This window comes from Hyperoodon ampullatus, assembly GCF_949752795.1.
Source record: "Hyperoodon ampullatus genome assembly, chromosome: 8".
Lineage (NCBI taxonomy): Eukaryota > Metazoa > Chordata > Mammalia > Artiodactyla > Ziphiidae > Hyperoodon > Hyperoodon ampullatus.
In genome coordinates, this window is record NC_136921.1 from 116,286,620 (window position 1) to 116,305,281 (window position 18,662).

General features: G+C 48.8%; 1 protein-coding gene across 1 annotated transcript; it reads right to left on the reverse strand.

Moving 5' to 3' along the window:
- Positions 1–2,333: 2,333 nt before the first annotated feature.
- RALB (RAS like proto-oncogene B) lies at positions 2,334–18,352 on the reverse strand. Its single transcript, XM_079709849.1, has 4 exons — positions 18,224–18,352; positions 9,202–9,410; positions 5,463–5,640; positions 2,334–2,824 (listed from the first exon to the last, which is right to left on the reverse strand). Exons 1-4 carry the CDS (start codon positions 18,335–18,337, stop codon positions 2,705–2,707), a joined length of 621 nt encoding a protein of 206 aa, XP_079565975.1. The 5' UTR covers positions 18,338–18,352; the 3' UTR covers positions 2,334–2,704.
- Between the last annotated feature and the right edge of the window lie 310 nt (positions 18,353–18,662).

The window sequence follows — 18,662 nt, forward strand, 5'->3', positions numbered from 1 at the left end:
ATTCATGTCATTGGTGTCAGGATGGACTCATAATTTGGCAGGTTTTTCCTTGGTACATAAATTATGGGGATGTCTTATAATCGGTGGTGTCTGATATCTGATGAACCAAGACACCTGTAGGGAATTATACGTCTAGGTGTTGTTCCCCTGCATCACTTTTTGAATCTGTAGCCTGTTTAGGTCTTTTTCTACTGCTCTGCCACTCCTCATCACACTGCAGCCACGTGCTGGCCTCTGGGGTCTTTTCCTGAACACCTGAGTGAGGGCCTCTGGACCAGCTGCTCCCGAGCCTGGGAGCTCACGTGGCTCCTTCAGGTCTCAGCTTAAATGTCACTCCCTTTCAGAAACTTGTTGACCATCCAATTGAAATCAGTCCTATGGCCCAGTAACATTTCCTATCCTATTACCCAGTTCTATGATCATCAAAGCACTTGCTGTGATATTTTCAATTATTTATCTCTTTCCTCACTAAAGCATAAGCTCCAGGATAATAGAGCTCTGGCCTATCTTGTTCAACACAATATTCCAGCACTTGGAATAGAGCCTGCTGTGATATTTTCAATTATTTGTCTCTTTCCTCACTAAAGCATAAGCTCCAGGAGAACAGAACTCTGGCCTATCTTGTTCAACACAATATTCCAGCACTTGGAATAGAGCCTGGAATAGTGCTCAAATATTTCTAGAAGGAAGACTTTAGAAAAATGATGTTAGCCTATGGACACAATATCTAGTCATTTAGCAAGGTAGTATGTTTCAAATTTATAAAGAACATTGCTTCCTTATTTTTCTACAGAAAAGAATCTCATCTCTATAAATCATTTTGTTGGGAAGATCCATTTCTGATCACTATCCAGTTAAATATAATTTCAGAAATACACTAATGGCATATACTAAGAATAATTTCCATAGCATGGAACAATTCATACCATCCTTAATTCATGTGTACATATTCCAAACCTACCTACTCTCGACCAGAACTGATATCAAACAGGTGGCAAACTAGGAGGAAAAGAAAAAGGTTGTTTCAAAAAATGCAAGAGTGTGATTACCTTCAACTTTTTAAATTTTAAGAATAGTCATCTCTTCCAAAGGAAAGATGAAGTTAAAGTTACTGTTTATACTTATAAATTTATTTCCCCCAGCCCAATTCAAAAAATTGAAACAGAGTTTGCAGAACATCTAACAAGAACGATAATGAATATCTGTCCATTTCTTAATACTTACATTTCACATATATAACAAAAGGATAAAATAAGGCTGAAATTCTGAAAAACTGTAAATTTCTGCTTTAATTGAAAAAAAGCCCATGATTCTTTGGGAGGTGATACAAGATTGTTTGTTTTCCAGTCAGATCATAATTTCTACAATGTCTGTAATAACCATAAACTCCAAGGGTTCCCGTTCTCCCCACCCCAGTTCACTTTTGGCACCTACATGTGAAATATCACTCCTGAAAAATGGGGAAAAAATATGCTGAGCACTAGGTGTTTATCGCTGTCTCCTTCCCTCGTGAAAAATGTCCTGACTGCTGGATTCAGAATATTGATACAAGAAAGACAATATCTCATCCGTAAAAACCTTTTTCTAACTAACTAGATGGCTGTCTCAGAAACAAATTTATATTAGAAACAGCAGCCAGTTCTCAGAGGTAAAGGGGCAGTGGATTCTCCACTTCTTGCGAATTTACTGAGCAGTTCTATGAGAGGTAGCAGGTGTCTGGCACAGGCTCTGGCTTCGTGAGTTTAGAGCTCAATCTTAAGTCACCACGTTCTTCAGAAGAACTTGGGCTACATTGGAAGAAACAACAGAAAAGATTCTCCCAACCTCTGCAGGGAGGAGCGGGCCAGGGCGGAGCATGGGTTACAGGTGGAGGAGGAGGGGCCTGACCCTACGACAGGCAGTTACGAGAGGATTTAGCCAAAGGACTTCTTTTAAAAATTCTGATTAGAAAAGTATATCATGTGTACGGTATATTGCTCTTGAGTCTTCATGTCGCTTATTAAAAAAGAAGCTCCTACACAAAAATCGGGATGCCACGGGAGAAAAGCAGCCGACACAGACTACAGCTGGCTGATACTTAACTATGAAGAGCACAACTCTTCCTTTTTTCATACTGAGAAGGATTTCTGAGCTTGGTGTTGATCTCTTTGGCCCCATTCAACTTAATTTTTTTAGCTCCGCTTCAGATCCACAGGGTATGGCCAAGAGACCCAAAAAAATCTCCGGATTTTCCAGCGTCAGTAGAACCTAATGGATGTTTCTGAGAACCACTGTTGAGCTGACAAGGGTGGGGGAGCCTCCTCCCACCCTCGCCCCCCAACACCTAATAAAATAAGACACTTTTATTTCAAAACAGAAGACGCTAATGTTACAAAACTGGGGGAAAAATAAGAAGCTAGGACTGTCCTTCTTAATTAACACTTGGCTAACGCCTGCCTGTAGCACTACATACGTGGCTTATTTTAGGAAGGAAAAGTGGGAGGAAACTCTGAAACCTCCCGACAGAGGAGCCGTCCCATTGCACAGTCAAGAGCCTATTTCTTCTGCCAGCCACTGGTTCACAAATATTTTCCCCATTTACAGAAGCGTGTGTGAATGAGGATGGGGAGAGCAGGGAACAGGCTGAGAGGTCGACTGGAGTCTCGGCTTGAGGAACCTGCCCTCTTTCCTTAGTGGCGAGCGACCTGGTCCAGCACCTCGACCTTCACAGTAAGCAACATCTTTCTTTAAAACTTTTCTTGTTCTTGCTGCTTTTCTTGCCGTTCTTGTCTTTGTTTTCTGACATCTTCTTTGCTCTGATCTCTCTCATGAGGTCAAAGAACACCTGGGGTGGGGAGGGAGGGGTGAAAAGAACAAGGAAGAAAAAGCCATTTAATGATTCAATGAAACAATTCGACCAAGCAGGCTATGTAATTACAGTTTAAAGTATATATAAAGCCAAATGTATTCTTAAAAACCATGGGCCATCAAAAACAAAAGGTCTAGGGCTTCCCTGGTGGCGCAGTGGTTAAAAGTCCGCCTGCCAATGCAGGGGACACGGGTTCAAGCCCTGGTCCGGGAAGATCCCACATGCTGCGGAGCAACTAACCCCATGCACCACAACTACTGAGCCTGTGCTCTAGATCCCATGAGCCACAACTACCGAAGCCCGTGAGCCTAGAGCCCACGCTCCATAACAAGAGAAGCCACCGCAGTGAGAAGCCCACGCACAGCAACAAAGACCCAGTGCAGCCAAAAATAAAAATTTTTTAAAAACCCAAAAAAACAAAAGGTCTAGAGCAGAAGAGAACAACTAACATTAGAAACGTATTCTAATTCCACAAAGGAAACCTCTCTGCTCACATCATACAACGGGTACAACGGGTCAAGCTAAGGGCAGCAGTGTCCTACCGTTAGTACCACTCAGCAGCTTATTTCAAACTGATGAAACCTGTTCTGGGGATAAGTATGATGAAGGATGAAACATCACAGGACAGACCGACAACAGTCTGTGAAACTGACCGACACCGAGAGGTGTCTGGCTTCCAACCGCCGGGACGGGGAAGGGAGGAGAGTGCCCTGGGGCCCTGCCACATTCCACCGAGCTGCTGAGTCCTCCCCTGACCCTAAAGGCACGAGTGCCATCACGCAGGACGGCTTCGCAGCCTAACCCCGACGGCAGACTGGGGGACGCGGCAGGTGGGGGGGAGGAGGGAATGCAGCGGAGGGGGGTGTCACCCTCCCCACGTCTGCCCCTCCCTGCCCCACTCCGCAGGATGCCAGCTACAGGGGGCTTCATCAAGAGCTGATGGGAGGTGCCCTTTGAATGCCAGCATGCTACCAGTTGTCACAGTGGTCTGGGTTTTGCCCTCTGCTACCAGCAACCGTGCCTGGGTACCGGCTACATGCCAGCAGCCAAAATACGCCTCCTACAAAGAAAGATTTGAGATTTCCCACAGAGAAGACGGAAAGCGTGAGACTGAGTGCAGCCTTTGACTTTTCGACGTCTGCGCAGAACAGGCTCCTGTTACTTTCTAGAGGAACGTGAGACTGAGCTTTCTGCGTGGGGGACTCCACAAGCCCTCACCACTAGCTCAGGGTGCAGGAAAGGACCCCCCCAAACTGCATCAGGCTGACCTAAGCACCCCTTTCCCTCAGCCTCTCAGGAAAGTGCACCCCTTTCCCTCAGCCTCTCAGGAAAGTGCCCCCTCCCTGTTCCATAACAGGGGCTGTGAACAGCTTCCAATGTCGCCGGTTTTCCCTTGTCCTAGCAGCACCAGGCAGGTGGAGGGAGGTGAAGGAGGCGCGTGTGTCCAGCTTCACATGATGCCCACGCTGGTCATCGCCCCCAAGCTGGTCACCGCCAGTCTCATCGACAGCCTCCTTTCCTGTGAACTGTTCACAGCGAACACAAAGCTGCCCGGCATCAGCTTCTGCTGGTTCCCGTTTGGCAGGTCCGGCCGGTCCCGGGCAGGAAGCGGAGGAGACAAGCCGGTGTGACAGCTCCCGCCCCGCCCCCAGGTCGGCAGTTCCAAGCCCGGAAAGTCTTCCTGATTTTTAAAAAATGAACTGTGTGACTGGACTTCCTGTGTGTTTTCTAATTCTACAGCTAGAAAACAATTTGCTAGAAACGGAAGGATTTGGAAATGCACAAGAATCAACGTAAGAGCTGAGATAACAATCAAAAAGGAGCTGCTGAGGGAACCTGCTTCGCCAGGCAGATGCAGCTTAACAGCCTCACGTCGTTGGAGAGGCTTCCAAAGCAGACGCCTTCCAACACCAGCGTCCTTCCAGCAACGCTGCAAGCTGAAGTGACACCTGGTTTCAAACCCCTTCCTCCTCAGGTGAGAAGCAAAGGAGAAAGGAGAAGCGATGTGAGAGATTCAGGTGCTGCATAGACGGCGCAGACCAGTCCACGGCTCGGCTGCAAAGTGACGCGCGTCGGTCTTACGGGAACCCAGGCCGTGACGGCAGAGAGACGACCTCAGCTTTTAGGTGGTCGATTTTAGCTCTGGGGCAACCGCTTTGAACTTGAGCTTTTTAGAAGAAAGCCTCACCATCGCCAGCACTGGAAGGTGGGTTTTCAAACCCTCGGGGTTCGTCTCTGTCAAGGTCATCCTTTCCTCCGCTTCAGAGATTTGAACGAAAAAACTACGCTGGGGGTGGGGAAGAGGGGAGAGGTCCCTGGACGCAGAGACGAAGTTCTAAAGACCGGACCCCTGGCTCTGCCGGTGGGCAGGGACGTGAAGAGAACGAATCTACCCAACCCGCCAGCGAGGGCAACATCAAGGGCCCCCGAGGCGCCGGCCCCGCCCCTGGAGGCTGCGGGCCGCCGAGGCCGCGAGGGCAGGGTCTGCGGAGCCCGCGCCTGGCCCGGCTCCGGGGGGCCGCGCCCTCCCCGTGCCCCTTGTGCGACGCCAGGACCCCCGCGAGGCGCCCCCACCCCCGCTACCCGGGACCAGCAGGTGGGGAGCAGGGCCCACCTTGTCCACGTTGGCCCGCGTCTTGGCCGAGGTCTCCACGTACTGCACGCCCCACTCCTCGGCCTTGGCCCTGGCCTCCTCCAGCGGCACCTGCCTCCGCTCCTGCAGGTCAGACTTGTTCCCCGCCACCAGCAGCGGGACTTTATCTTCTTCCGCCTTCACGCGGAGGATCTGTTCCCTGGGTGACAGGTCAAGAAGAAGGCGGCTGAGCGGGCCCGGCCGGGCGCCGGTCCCCCCACAGGCGGGCCGCTGGCCCAGGCCCGTCCCCAGGGGGCGCCGCTCCAGCCCGTGGCCAGCCAGTGCCTGCCAGCTCTGATCCCAGCTTGCTGCGCCCCGGGGACCCGGGCGCTCACTACGGACGCGGGTCTGGGGGCCTCCCTGGCGGTCCAGTGGTTAGGCCTCCACGCTCCCAATGCAGCGGGTCCGGGTTCCATCCCCGGTGGGGGAACTACGATCCCGCATGCGGCGCGGTGTGGCCAAGAAATAAATGAATAAAATGAACCGTAAAACGGGAGAAAAGTTCTAAAAAATAAAAAAACAAAAAACGCAGGTTTCTGGGCCCAGGAGCCAAGGATTCTGCATTTCAACAGCATCCCCAATTTATGCTTCGGCCAGAAAACAAAGGAGAAACCTGGGACCCTCTGTGGTAGAAACCAGATGAAAGAAGTATCTTCATAATAATGCCCCTGGGGAAAAAAAAGTCTGATTTCTTTGTGAGAATAAAAGCCATGAAACCCAGGGGTTTTCAGATGGTCTGTGAGCAGACCGTGAAATCAATGCAGTGGGACAAAACCCCGTGATTCTTTGTCCTCAGTCACGTAGACTGCTCCAGAGAAGCAAAGCAACACTAGAGGGTCGCTCACAGTAAAGGTGGGTGCGCTTTCGTGCCCCTCCGGCTTCAGCTCCGTCGGCACCCGTGCACCCCGCCCCCGCTCTGTGAGGCCGGAGCACTCCTTCAACATGCCTGATTTTTCTACTACCAAGTGGGGGGGAAAAATGAAATACTACAAGGCCTGTGGAAAAGTCCTTCAAAAACATCTTCTCTAAAATAACCGCTACTGTAGCACATTAAAGTTTACCTCTACTAAAAATAATCAGCTGCCTAAAATCATTTTGGAAAAAGAGTATTCAAGAAATTAAATATTCCGCTTCCATTATTTTGAACTGGGGGAACCTGCCTACTTCTGTATTCCCACACATTCCCAAAAGAGACCCCTTCTTCAAAAACGTATTTGGTGGGGATTTGCACTTTTATATAATACACGTTTAAATATTTTCCCATACAGTCGGTTTCACTACCAGATATCATTTTTTTACAATTGGGGTCTAGTGGACTTACAGTGTCGTGTTAGTTTCAGGTGTGCAGCACAGTGACTCAGTTACACATACACATGTATCCCTTTTTTTTTCAGATTCTTCTCCCTTATAGGTTATTACAAGATAGCTAACAGAGTTGGCTGTGCTGTACAGCAGGTCCTTGTTGGTTCTCTACTTTGCATGCAGACTGTGTGTCTGTTAATCCCAAGCTCCTGATTTATCCCCCCCTTTAAGCAAAATGAAAAATAAGCAGATGCTTGAAACCTGTCTCTGAGGAGCTTTGCCACACCCTGCATTTCACAGGGGTCAAAGAGCGCACACTATGCTTAGAAGTTAGTGATCAGTGTACATGGTGAACAGTAAAAACTGATCACATTCTGGCTCATTAGTCTTGCAGAGGCGTGACTAATCACCTCATCGATAAACATATTGAATGAGAAACAGGAGTACCAAGCTCTGGTCTCTTGTAACAAGCCTAAAGGTTTCAAGGAAGAGAGGGTGTACTGACATTTTGTTTTATGTTGGAGCCTTTCCGTTTGGAAGATAAATGCAGAAATGCAGTTTTAAAACTGCTAACAGGCATGAAGCAACTGAGTTTAAGCGTAAGGGCTCCAAGGATCTACGAACATCCGTCTGCTTCCAGCGCCATGGGAAACTGGGGCAGCCTGGGGCTTTTATCGAACTGCCCGGAGTTCAAGCCACAGCACTAACTTCCCCTTCCTTTTCCTTTTAGGTCATCACCTGCCCTTTCTCTTCTTTCATAACAACCAAAACCCTCCTCCCAGGAGGAGGTAAGGAGGCACCAGTGTATCTGTATGTGTGCAGTGACTGGGGGCACAGCCAGCACTTCCTTTATTGGTGACTCCCGGGGCTGATGGGAAACCCAAGGCTCAGGACGGGGAAGAAAATAGGGCGGTGAGTGCATCCATCCTGTATGGTCCTCAAGAAGGCCTAACAGCAGGATCATGCAGATGCAAAGCCAGCTATGCACACGTGGACTATAGCCACTTAACAGAAGCTTCTCGGTACATCAGGAAGAGCTACAAATAACAGGATTTCTCACAGGGAGTCCTAGCCGGTTAATAGCTCACAACACACACGCCACAGTTGCCGAGAATTGCGTTATCCGCCCTCGGGAGGCTTGGGGCCACGAAGACAACTGAGGCTCCGCCTGACTCCTCTCCCCTTGCTCTGCCTGTCTCCCCCGAGGCCGCTCCTGAGCGCCGCCCCCCCACCCCGGCCCACTGATGCTCCTTCCACATCTTGGGGGGACACGTTTAGCTTCCTCGTTCTCACCTTTGGCTGATGACCTTCATTTCTGACCAGAACTTGCTAAAGAATGAAAAAAGATTCCTTTTTAGTTCCCTATTAGACTCTAGTTCTGGTTCTTAGAATAAAAAGTCACTGGGGGACTTCCCTGGCGGTCCAGCGCTTAGGACTCAGCACTTTCACTGCACGGGTTTGATCCCTGGTCGGGGAACGAAGATCCCGCACGCCACACAGTGTGGCCAAAAAATAAATAAAAAGTCACCTGCATGGATCTGTTTATAAGGAGGGGGATGAAAACGCACAAGTGTATAAGAGAGATGGGAAAGGGATGGGGGAAGAGAATAAGAGAGATGGGAAAGGGATGGGGAAAGAGAGAGACCCTTGCCACTAGAATCCCTGGGAGCACGAGGCCCACACAGCTCACTATTTCTTTGTAACAAAATGAACTTCAGGGATCTCGACATACCGCGATTTCAAATAAATTATAGCAGTGGATACTCACCTTGTGCCCACACAGTGAGAAGAGCCTGGGGCCGCCACACCATGAAGGGTTCTCCCTAGGAAATCTAAGTCTAACGCATCATTTTATTTCATCTCTTAACAAGAGCATTTTCGCTAAGGACACTTGCCCTGGGTCCCAGTACCGTGACAGGGCGGGGACTCAGACCCCCCGGGTCCATGTGACCCTGAAGCCGGTGCTTTCTGCCCCACTTGAGCTAATGTCCCCAAGGGAGCAGCACACGGTCACTGTGACCCAAGGCGTCCACTCTCCCGACATCTGAGGTTTCAGAAGCCTCAAAGTAGAGCAGAACTGTTGCTTTTCTAGCAAAATTGGGAAAAAGATAAAGATAGTTAACGCTTACCAACCCCTGGCTCTCAGGATTTATGTGAAAACAAAACTACCGGCTCGTGACTGTGTGGAACGGCTTCGTCCTCTCTAGGAACGACAGATCCTTACGATCATTTATACGTGGAAGTTACAAACCTAAGAAGCCCAAAGAGAGCATAACAAATGACAAGCTATAAAGTGCCAAGATCCAAAAAGCCCCAGCAAGCTCTTCAGAGAGATTCTGTCCTGAGACGTACTCCACTCAGCCCCAGACTCCTTCCAAGGCCGCCATGAACGGAAGGCAGAGGGCCCCCCGGGACGCACCTGAACTCGGCCGTCGCTGTGAATGACTCGTGCTCGGTGATGGAAAACACAAGAAGGAAGCCCTCCCCACTCCGGAAGTAGTTATCGCGAATGGCCGCGTAGTCCTCCTGTCCGGCCGTGTCCAGGATGTCTATCTGGACCTCCTCCCCGTCCAGGACCACTTTCTTCCTGTAACTGTCGGCCTTGGTAGGTTCATAGTCCTCCACGAACTGGGCAATAGACGACACGATTAGTAGTTAACAAAATTCTAAGAGAAAGAACAGCTGCCAAAAAATAAATTTCAATATATGGGTGCTTTGCTTATCATCAACTGCGGCTTTACTGAGTGCTGATAATGATCACACCCACGTGTAAGGCGCTAACGATAGAGATAACTCCTCAGGTAGTACTTCTTTGTTGCTTCCAATTCCACCATTTGTTATTTTGTTTTTAAACAATAAGAACAGATATTCCCATTTTACAGATGAGAAGAGACCAAGCAGAGAGCAGAACGCTTGGCAATATTCTTATCAGTATAAAATTACAGTTAAACAATGGCAAAGGTAAGAAACGGGAGCTCTTATTCATCATCAACAGAATTATAAAACTCATCTGAAAAGTAACTGGTCAAGAGGTACTCAGAGGCTTAAATAACAATACAACATGAAAATCTCCAAATGGGTCAAAGGTTAAATGTGAAAAATAAAACCCTCAAGTACTAGAAGAAAACATGGGTGAAATCCCTTTATTACCTTGAAGTAGGGAAGGCCTTTTTAACTATGACTCAAAATCCAGAAGCCATGTAAGAAAAAATTGATAAATTAGACTACATAGAAAGTTTTAAAACTTCTGTATGACACAACACGCTATAAACAAAGACAAATGACAAGCAGGAAAAAGTATTTAAACCCATATCATAGAGAACTATATATTAACTAGAAACAGGGAGGAAAAAAAGATCAACAAGCCGTTGGGAAAAAGTGGCAACAGACATAAACAATTCACAGAAAAATAAACACATATGATGTTAAACGTATGAAAAGATGTTCATCCTCACTAATAAAAGAAAATGGTAACTACATGGAGATACCACTTTTCACCTACCAGACTGGCAAAAATCCCGAAGTGTGACAACACACCTCTTGCACATTGCTAATGGCAGGAGACAGCAGTACCGTCTGTACGGAGACTAACATGGCGACACCTAATCGAGCGAGAGAAGCAGTCCTCCTCCTAGGAATCTAATCTACAGACACACCTGCACAGCAACATACAAGGTTATCCACTGTGGCACCACGTGTAGCAGCAAAAGATGAAAAAGCACCCAAATGCCCAGGACAGGGATCCACAGAATGCAATACTATGCAGCTATAAAAAATGAGGGAAAACACACCCTGGGAAGACAAAACAAATTTAAAAGCTGTTAAACAGGAAAACTGAAGCAAATGAACGTAAATGAATATTATATTGGTAATGTAACCTGACAGAGAAAGAATTAATCCAAGAGACTTTAAAAAAGAATATTTGGATAGAACACATCCCACTAAAAGAGACTAAGGACAAAAAAAAATTCAAAGAAATGTTGAACGTCCCTCAGTGGTTATATTATTCAGTAAATGATATGAATATTTCAAAGCTATTTTTTTTATATTGCATTATACATAAAATAAGTAATTATTTTAATGATAGTATAAGTCAAGATATTCAGGGAAAAAGGTTAATGATAGCAATGTACTATTAAACTTGAATTCATGCTGGTATAACTGGATATCTCCACATGTAAAAGAATGAAGTTGGATCCCTACTTCACATCACATACAAAAATTAACACAAAATGGATCAAAGACTTAAATGCAAGAGCTGAAACTATAAACTCCTAGAAGGCAACATAAGGTGGAAATCTTCATGACCTTGGATTTAGCAATGTATTCTTAGATATGACACCAAAAGCACAAGCAACAAAAGGAAAAAATAGATAAATTGGACTTTATCAAAATTAAAAAATTTCATGCCTCAAAGGACACCACCAAGAAAGTCAACCCACAGAATAGCAGAAAATATCTGAAAAGCATGTATGTAATAGGGAACTTGTACCCAGAATATATAAATTAACTCTTAAAACTCAACAATAAAAAGACAGTTTTAAAATTAAGTGAAATTAAATGGCAATTTAAAAATAGGCAAAGAAAAAAAAATGAAGAAAAAATAGACAAAGGATCTGAACAGACATTTCTCCAAAGAAGATATACAAATGGCCAATAAGAACATGAAAAGATGCTCAACATCATTAGTCATTAGGCAAATGCCAATCAAAACCATGAGATGCCATTTTACACCCATTAGGATGCTATAATCAAAAAGATGGACAAGGCCTTCCCTGGTGGCGCAGTGGTTTAGAGTCCACCTGCCGTTGCACGGGACACGGGTTCGTGCCCAGGTCCGGGAAGATCCCACATGCCGCGGAGCAGCTGGGCCTGTGAGCCATGGCCACTGAGCCTGCGCGTCCGGAGCCTGTGCTCCGCAACGGGAGAGGCCGCAACAGTGAGAGGCCCGCATACCGCCAAAAAAAAAAAAAAAAAAAAAGATGGACAATAACAAGCATTGGCGAGATCGCAGAGAAATTAGAACCATCATACATTGTAAAACGGTGCAGCTGCCATGGAAAACATGGCCTTTTTGTAGTTCCCAAAAAGTTAAACACAAGAGTTACCATATAATCCAGGAAATTTCCCACTTAGGTACACACCCAAGAGGATCTGACATGTCTACACAAAAACTTGTAGATGAATGTTCACAGCAACATTGCTCATAATGGCCAAAGGTAGAAACAATCCAAATATCTATCAATTGACAAATGGATACAGAAAACGTGACATATCCAGACACTGGAGTATTATTCAGTCGTAAAAAGTAAGGAAGTACTGATTCATGCTACAACATGGACGAACCTTGACAAATTATAGTTGGTAAAAGAAGCCAGACACAAAATATCACATAATATATGAGTCTATTTATATGAAACATCCAGAACAGACGAACCTATGGAAACAGAAAGCAGCTTTGTGGTGGCTGGGGGCAGGGGGTGGAGAGGGACTGCCCGTGGGTAAGGGGTGTCTTTCTGGGGGATGAGAATGTTCTGGAAGTAGTGGTGATAGTTGCACAATTCTGTGAATATACGAAAAACCACTGAATTGTACACTTAAAAGCGTCAACTTTATGGTATGTGAGTTACATCTCAATTTTTTAAAAAGCATGAAGCACTGATACAGCTGTAACATGGATGAAATTTCAAAACATGATGCTCAGTGAAAGAAGCCAGACATAAAGGTCACACACTGTCTGATTCCATGTATGTAAAATGTCCAGAACAGCACATCCATAGAAACAGAAAGCAGTTGCCAGGCCCGGGGCCGGTGGGGGGAGGTAGTAATGAGGAACGGCTGCTACCGTGCAGGGCTCTTCTTTTTGGGGTGATACAAATGTTCTACGATTGCACTGTGGTGATGGCCGCACATCTGCGTGAATACACTAAAAATCACTGAATGGTTCACTTTAAAAGGGTGAATTTCATGGTGCGTGAATTCTTCATAAAGCTAGCATTTAAATTTTTTAAAAATTTAAAAATCGAGTTGAAAATATCGATATGAACTTATGGACCCTCTGAAGGACCTTGTGTTGTCAATCAATAGCTACTAATTCAAATGATTTTAAATCTAAAGATAACCTAATACTAAAACTAAAGAGGGTACTTCCCTGGTGGCGCAGTGGTTAAGAATCCACCTGCCAGTGCAGGAGACACGGGTTCGAGCCCTGGTCTGGGAAGATCCCACATGCCACGGAGCAGCTAAGCCCGTGCGCCACAACTGCTGAGCCTGCGTGCCACAACTACAGAGCCTGCGCTCTAGAGCCCACGAGCCACAACTACTGAGCCCATGTGCCACAACTACTGAAGCCCACGCACCTAGAGCCCATGCTCTGCAACACGAGAAGCCACCGCAATGAGAAGCCCACGCACCGCAACGAAGAGCAGCCCCCGCTCGCCGCAACTAGGGAAAGCCCGCGTGCAGCAACGGAGACCCAATGCAGCCGAAAATACATGAATTAATTAATTTGAAAAATAAATAAAACTGAAGAGTCTCTTACACTCATATAACAATCTTAAAATAGAGAAAATATGAAAATTTGCCTATGCTTCACAGCAGTGTCCTCCTGTTAACGTCCTTCCAGAGAGACAAATACATGACCCCCCCAAAAACCACCGCAACACCCAGTGCGAAGGTCTCCGTACACCCTAAAGCACCTCGGTTGCCTGTTCCTGCACTTCCAAGGATGAAGCAGCAAGAGTCCCCACCCGCTCCTTTAACGCTGGAAGTCAGACCGTCCCCCATACGGCAGCAGCGGGGAGGTGCGTCCGCGCTGGGGAAGGGCGCTCACTGTGGGAGCTTACATCACAGCCTTGACGTCTCCATTCCTTGTTAGCAGGAGCCACCGCACTGGCCTGCAGGGCTGCTGTGATCCGCCGCAAACTCCCAGACACGCGGTCTAAGCCCAGCCTCTCACGCCTTCCTCGCGAGCGTGGCTGCTGCCCGAACCGCCCGTGGCCAGCCTCACCTCACCGGCACAGGCAGGCAGCTAAGCAGTCTTCGAGTGCGTCAGGCCAGGGGTTACAAGGGCAAGCTCTCCCTCTGCCTCACTGGCAGTCCCTTCCCATCTTTCCAAGTCAGAACTTAGACAAAAATAAAGACTTCCGAGGCTGTGGCTGCTTCCGTAACCCAACTTTCCTGGAGATTCCACCACAGAAGCTAAAAGTTTTTTTTAAACAAAGGGCAAAGCATTGGACCAAGAACCAAGGGTCCGAATGGCTCGGGAGGCGTCAGCCAACCCGCATCTCTCAGCACGGGACTGAGTTTCCTTTTCTCTGGCCTCCGGGACAGGGGGAGCCACACCTGGCCGCTCCTCGGAACTGCTGGCAGAGCTTCAGGAAAAGAACGACTCAGCTCCAGCTCCAGAGGGATTTGGTAAAGGAGCCCCGGGGGAGTCTGCAATCAGCCGGGCTTGGCCGTCACCCCTAAGGTCTCTTCAAGCTCCAAAACTGTGATTCTAGAGCCAGACCCTTCAACCTCGCAGCCACTAGCTGGGCACCAGGGGCTCAGCGGCCACAGGTGTTGGACAGCACAGATACAGAACACCCCCTGCATCACAGAAGGGTCTAGCGGGCAGCACTGTTCAGGGAATGGACACAAGCACTCCATCTCTCTTCTCCTGCTGTGCTTTTATTTTACCATTCCTTCAACAACTGCTGCTTTCTGGTCCCCACATATGTTAGCCAGTGGGAAACAGAGACTAGGGCCAAGCACAGCTTCCCCTTCGTTCTCTGAAGAAACAAGGAAGAAGAGGAAAAGCTCTTGATTCTTCTGCATCTCTTCCCCTCCCTCTTGCTGTACACACAGAAACATACACAGGGAAAGTGAAACATCCCGTCTAGACTGCCCTGGTCTCCTGCGGTGTCAGCCGCCAGGCTGGGCAGGATGGCTCCAACCTCACGGCGGAGTCGGGCTGGGGGTCCGAACGTGCTCGCAGATTCGGCACCCGGGGGCCCTTGGTCACCGCGTGGTAGAGCAGCCTCCCCTCCCCCGACATGACTCCGGCCAGGCTGCCCCCCAGACAGCAGCGCGACAGACCTCCTGGGCTGGACGACTCTCCCGTGTGGGACCCTCGTTCAGCAGCATCCCGGCCTCCACCCACTGGCGGCCGGTCACACCCCCCCGTTGTGACGTCCCCAAATGTCCCCAGACACAGCCCGCCATTCAGCGGTGGGGGGAGGACACACAGAATCCCCCCATCTCCATTAACGCCTGCTCTTCTAACCGCATCTCCCACGTTTTAATTCCTCTCCTACCTGTCGCTTCCTCCCCAGCCTCTGTTATAGAAGGAAAATAAGGAATCTTTAGGAAGCAAGGCACATTTGTAAGGAAAAACAAATAGAGACTTCCAAGGCAGATTTTGTAACTTGCGTCTCTTCTTTTATGCAAAACCGTTTGGCGTGGGCTTCTCTGGTAGCGCAGTGGTTATGAATCCGCCTGCCCAATGCAGGGGACACGGGTTCGAGCCCTGGTCAGGGAAGATCCCACATACCCTGGAGCAACTCAGCCCCTGAGCCACAACTACTGAGCCCACGTGCCACAACTACTGAAGCCTGTGCACCTAGAGCCCAGGCTCTGCAACAAGGGAAGCCACCGCAATGAAAAGCCTGTGCACCACAACGAAGAGTAGCCCCTGCTCGCTGCAACTAGAGAAAAGCCCACGCAGCAACAAGACCCAACACAGCCAATAAATAAATAAGCTAAAAAAAAAAAAAGTTTGGCGTAAATTAAACAGATTCTGCTAGATTTCCCCACTTTGGCTCCTAGTATAAAATAAAGAAAAACAACCCTCCCAATCAAAAGTATACAAATGCTGGAGAGGGTGTGGAGAAACGGGAACCCTCCTACACTGTTGGTGGGAATGTAAATTGGTGCAGCCACTGTGGAGAACAGTATGGAGGTTCCTTAAAAACCTAAAAATAGAGCCGCCGTATGACCCAGCAATCCCACTCCCGGTCATATATCCAGAGAAAACTCTAATTCAAAAAGATACATGCACCCCTGTGTTCATAGCAGCACTAGTTACAATAACCATAAAAAAGAATGAAATAATGCCAGTCGCAGCAACATGGGTGGACCTAGATTCTCATACTAAGTGAAGTCAGCCAGAAAGAGAAAGACAAATACCATATGATATCACTCTTATGTGGAATCTAAAATATGGCACAAATGAACGTGTCTATGAAACAAACACCCTCACCGACATAGAGAACAGACTGGCCAAGGGGGAGGGAGGGTGGGAGAGGGATGGACTGCGAGTTTGGGATTAGTAGATGTAAACTATTGTAGAGGATGGATAAACAACAAGGTCCTACTGTAGAGCACGGGGAACTCTATTCAATATCCTGTGATGAACCGTAATGGAAAAGAATATAAAAAAAGAATGTATATATATGTATGACTGAATCACTTTGCTGTACAGCAGAAATTAGCACACCACTGTAAATCAACTATACTTCAATTAAAAAAGAAAAAAAAAGAAATTGGTCATGTAGAAACACACAAACAAAAAGTTTCTCATGATAAGATACAGTAGGGTGTGACCCAGGGGGAGATGGTCTGGAGGTTTTGGTCTGAAGCTTATTCATTGTAGGGCCCTCTTTTAAGAAAAGAATACAAGATTACACATATAATGGTAAATATAAAAATGATTATCTAGAAGGAGAAATTATAATTCATTACACAGTTTTTAAAATACACAAATACTCTGGTGAACCCAACCCTCGGGGGCCCCTCGATGGGTCACGCCCTTGTACGGCATTCTCTGCTTGAGCGCACAAGGCCCTGAGGCTGGCTTGCAACCAACAGCGCATGGGCGATGACAGGACCCCGTGACCACGTTTTTGTGTGGAAAGATGCGTCTTAGCTACCAGAAACTTCCCTGCTGGCCGGGGAGAAGCAAGCGGCCGTGGGAAGAGCTGTCTACAGAAAGGGCCACGCGGCGGAGAACTGGGGGTGACCTCCAGCAGCCGGGGCCCCATCCTGCACCCGCCAGCAGCCCGCGGGCTCGCAGGAGGCCGGGCACCCTCCCCACAGCCTGAGACCCCGGGCAGCACCACGCTCAGCCAGGCCAGACTCCTGGAAACTGGAGGTGACGGATGTCCGTGTGGGGATCTGTTCCACGGCAACACTACAAATACCACTCGCACCCCAAATCCAGCGGAATAACAGTCTTGCTCATTAACTGCCGACACACCTCTGCAATACTGTCCTACTCTGTTGGCTGTATGCGGTTGAACTAGCTTGTCAGATGCCAGGGATCCTGAAGCACTGGGTTGGCCAAAAAGTTCATTCCGGGCCACTGCAAGATGGTCTGGAAAAACCCGAACGCGCTTTTTGGCCAAGCCAACGTTGCCTATAGAGAATTGAAAGAGAATTCAGTCCCTCCTCTAGCACAGCTGGTCCGAGTTTCTCTTTCATGATGGTTTAGCAAGGTTTCTTCGGCTTCACGGCTAGGTGACGTTCCTAGCAAGGGCGGTTTGGGGACTCCTGGCAAATTTAGGCCCTGCCTCCGTCTTCGCTGTAAGGAGCCGTAAGGCCTGGAAAAACCTTCCAGACCGGCCTCTGACACCGCGTTTGGAGCCGCTGCCCACTCACTTGCCGTGCCGGGCGCCTTGGACACAACCCTCCCCGTGCCCCCATCACAAGGCCAGGGCCCCTGCTAACTGCATCCTTAAGTCGGCTTCCCTTGGCCACATCCCAAAACGTCGCGGTCACTGCAGCACACGCTGTGTGGCAGGAAGCTGGACGGGGCGGAGCCTGGTGGAAAGAGAGGGTCATCTTAGCTGATCGTGGTGACAGTGTCCTCTGCCGCAAATTCTGGAACGCACGAGCCACGCAAACAGGGTGCCAGAGAGAGGCCCCGAGGCTCCGGCTGTGGTCTGGACACGCTGCTGCACGACCAGCCATCGGCCGTCAAGCAGGGACACCTGTTTCCACAGGAGTCAAGCCTGTGCTGTTGCACTGGACTCGGCAGCAGCACCATTACCTGCAGGAAGTGATGCAAGCTTGGGGCTTTAGCTTGAACCGGGGGAACTAGAGCAAGGAGAAGAGATGGAGCTCGTAGGGCAGCCTGGCTGTCTCCTTCAGTGCCTGTACGAGCTGGCTGTCACAGCTGAGCATCTGGCCCGCCCTTTCGACACCTCCCCCCGGCTCCTGTCATAATATAATGACGGAAACGATGCGAGCAGGGACCCCGCGTGTCCCCGCCTAAGCCGAAATGACTCGCCTAACAGCAGCAGTCCAGCTCTTCCCCTGGTTAGAACCCCGTGGAAAGCTACTCAGAAGCCACCGTAGCACAGTTTGCCCCATGACCCTGATGAGCCCCGGGAAATGGGCACAGGGACGCAGCTGGAGGAGGGACGCGGCGGCAGCAGGCCCGACGGGGAGGCACGTCTTACCTCATCATACATGAACTGCAAGGTCAGGGCCGACTTGCCCACCCCTCCGCTGCCGACCATGATCACCTTGTGAAGCGCCAGGGAGCTCTGGCTCTTGCTCTTGTTTGCGGCCATCCTGCTGGTTTTCTGCGCAACGCGGCCAGAGGACCCAGACGAAGAGCTGCCAAGGAAGAAGACAGACTCAGAGGCGGTTTGGTTCCACCCAAAGGAAATCACATGACAACCCTCCAGAAAAGCCTAACCCAGACGTTCCACCAGAGAGGTCATTCTTCCAGGCTCGAGGCAGAGACAAAGCCCCCCAAGCACGGCCCAGTCACAAACCAGAGCTGAGCCGACCCGAGGGAAGGTGAGACGGAGAGAAGATACGGGCGTGCGCGCCCGATGCCCCATCACTGGGGGGGTGGGGAGGATGGTCCACCAGCAAACCCGCACGCCCTCA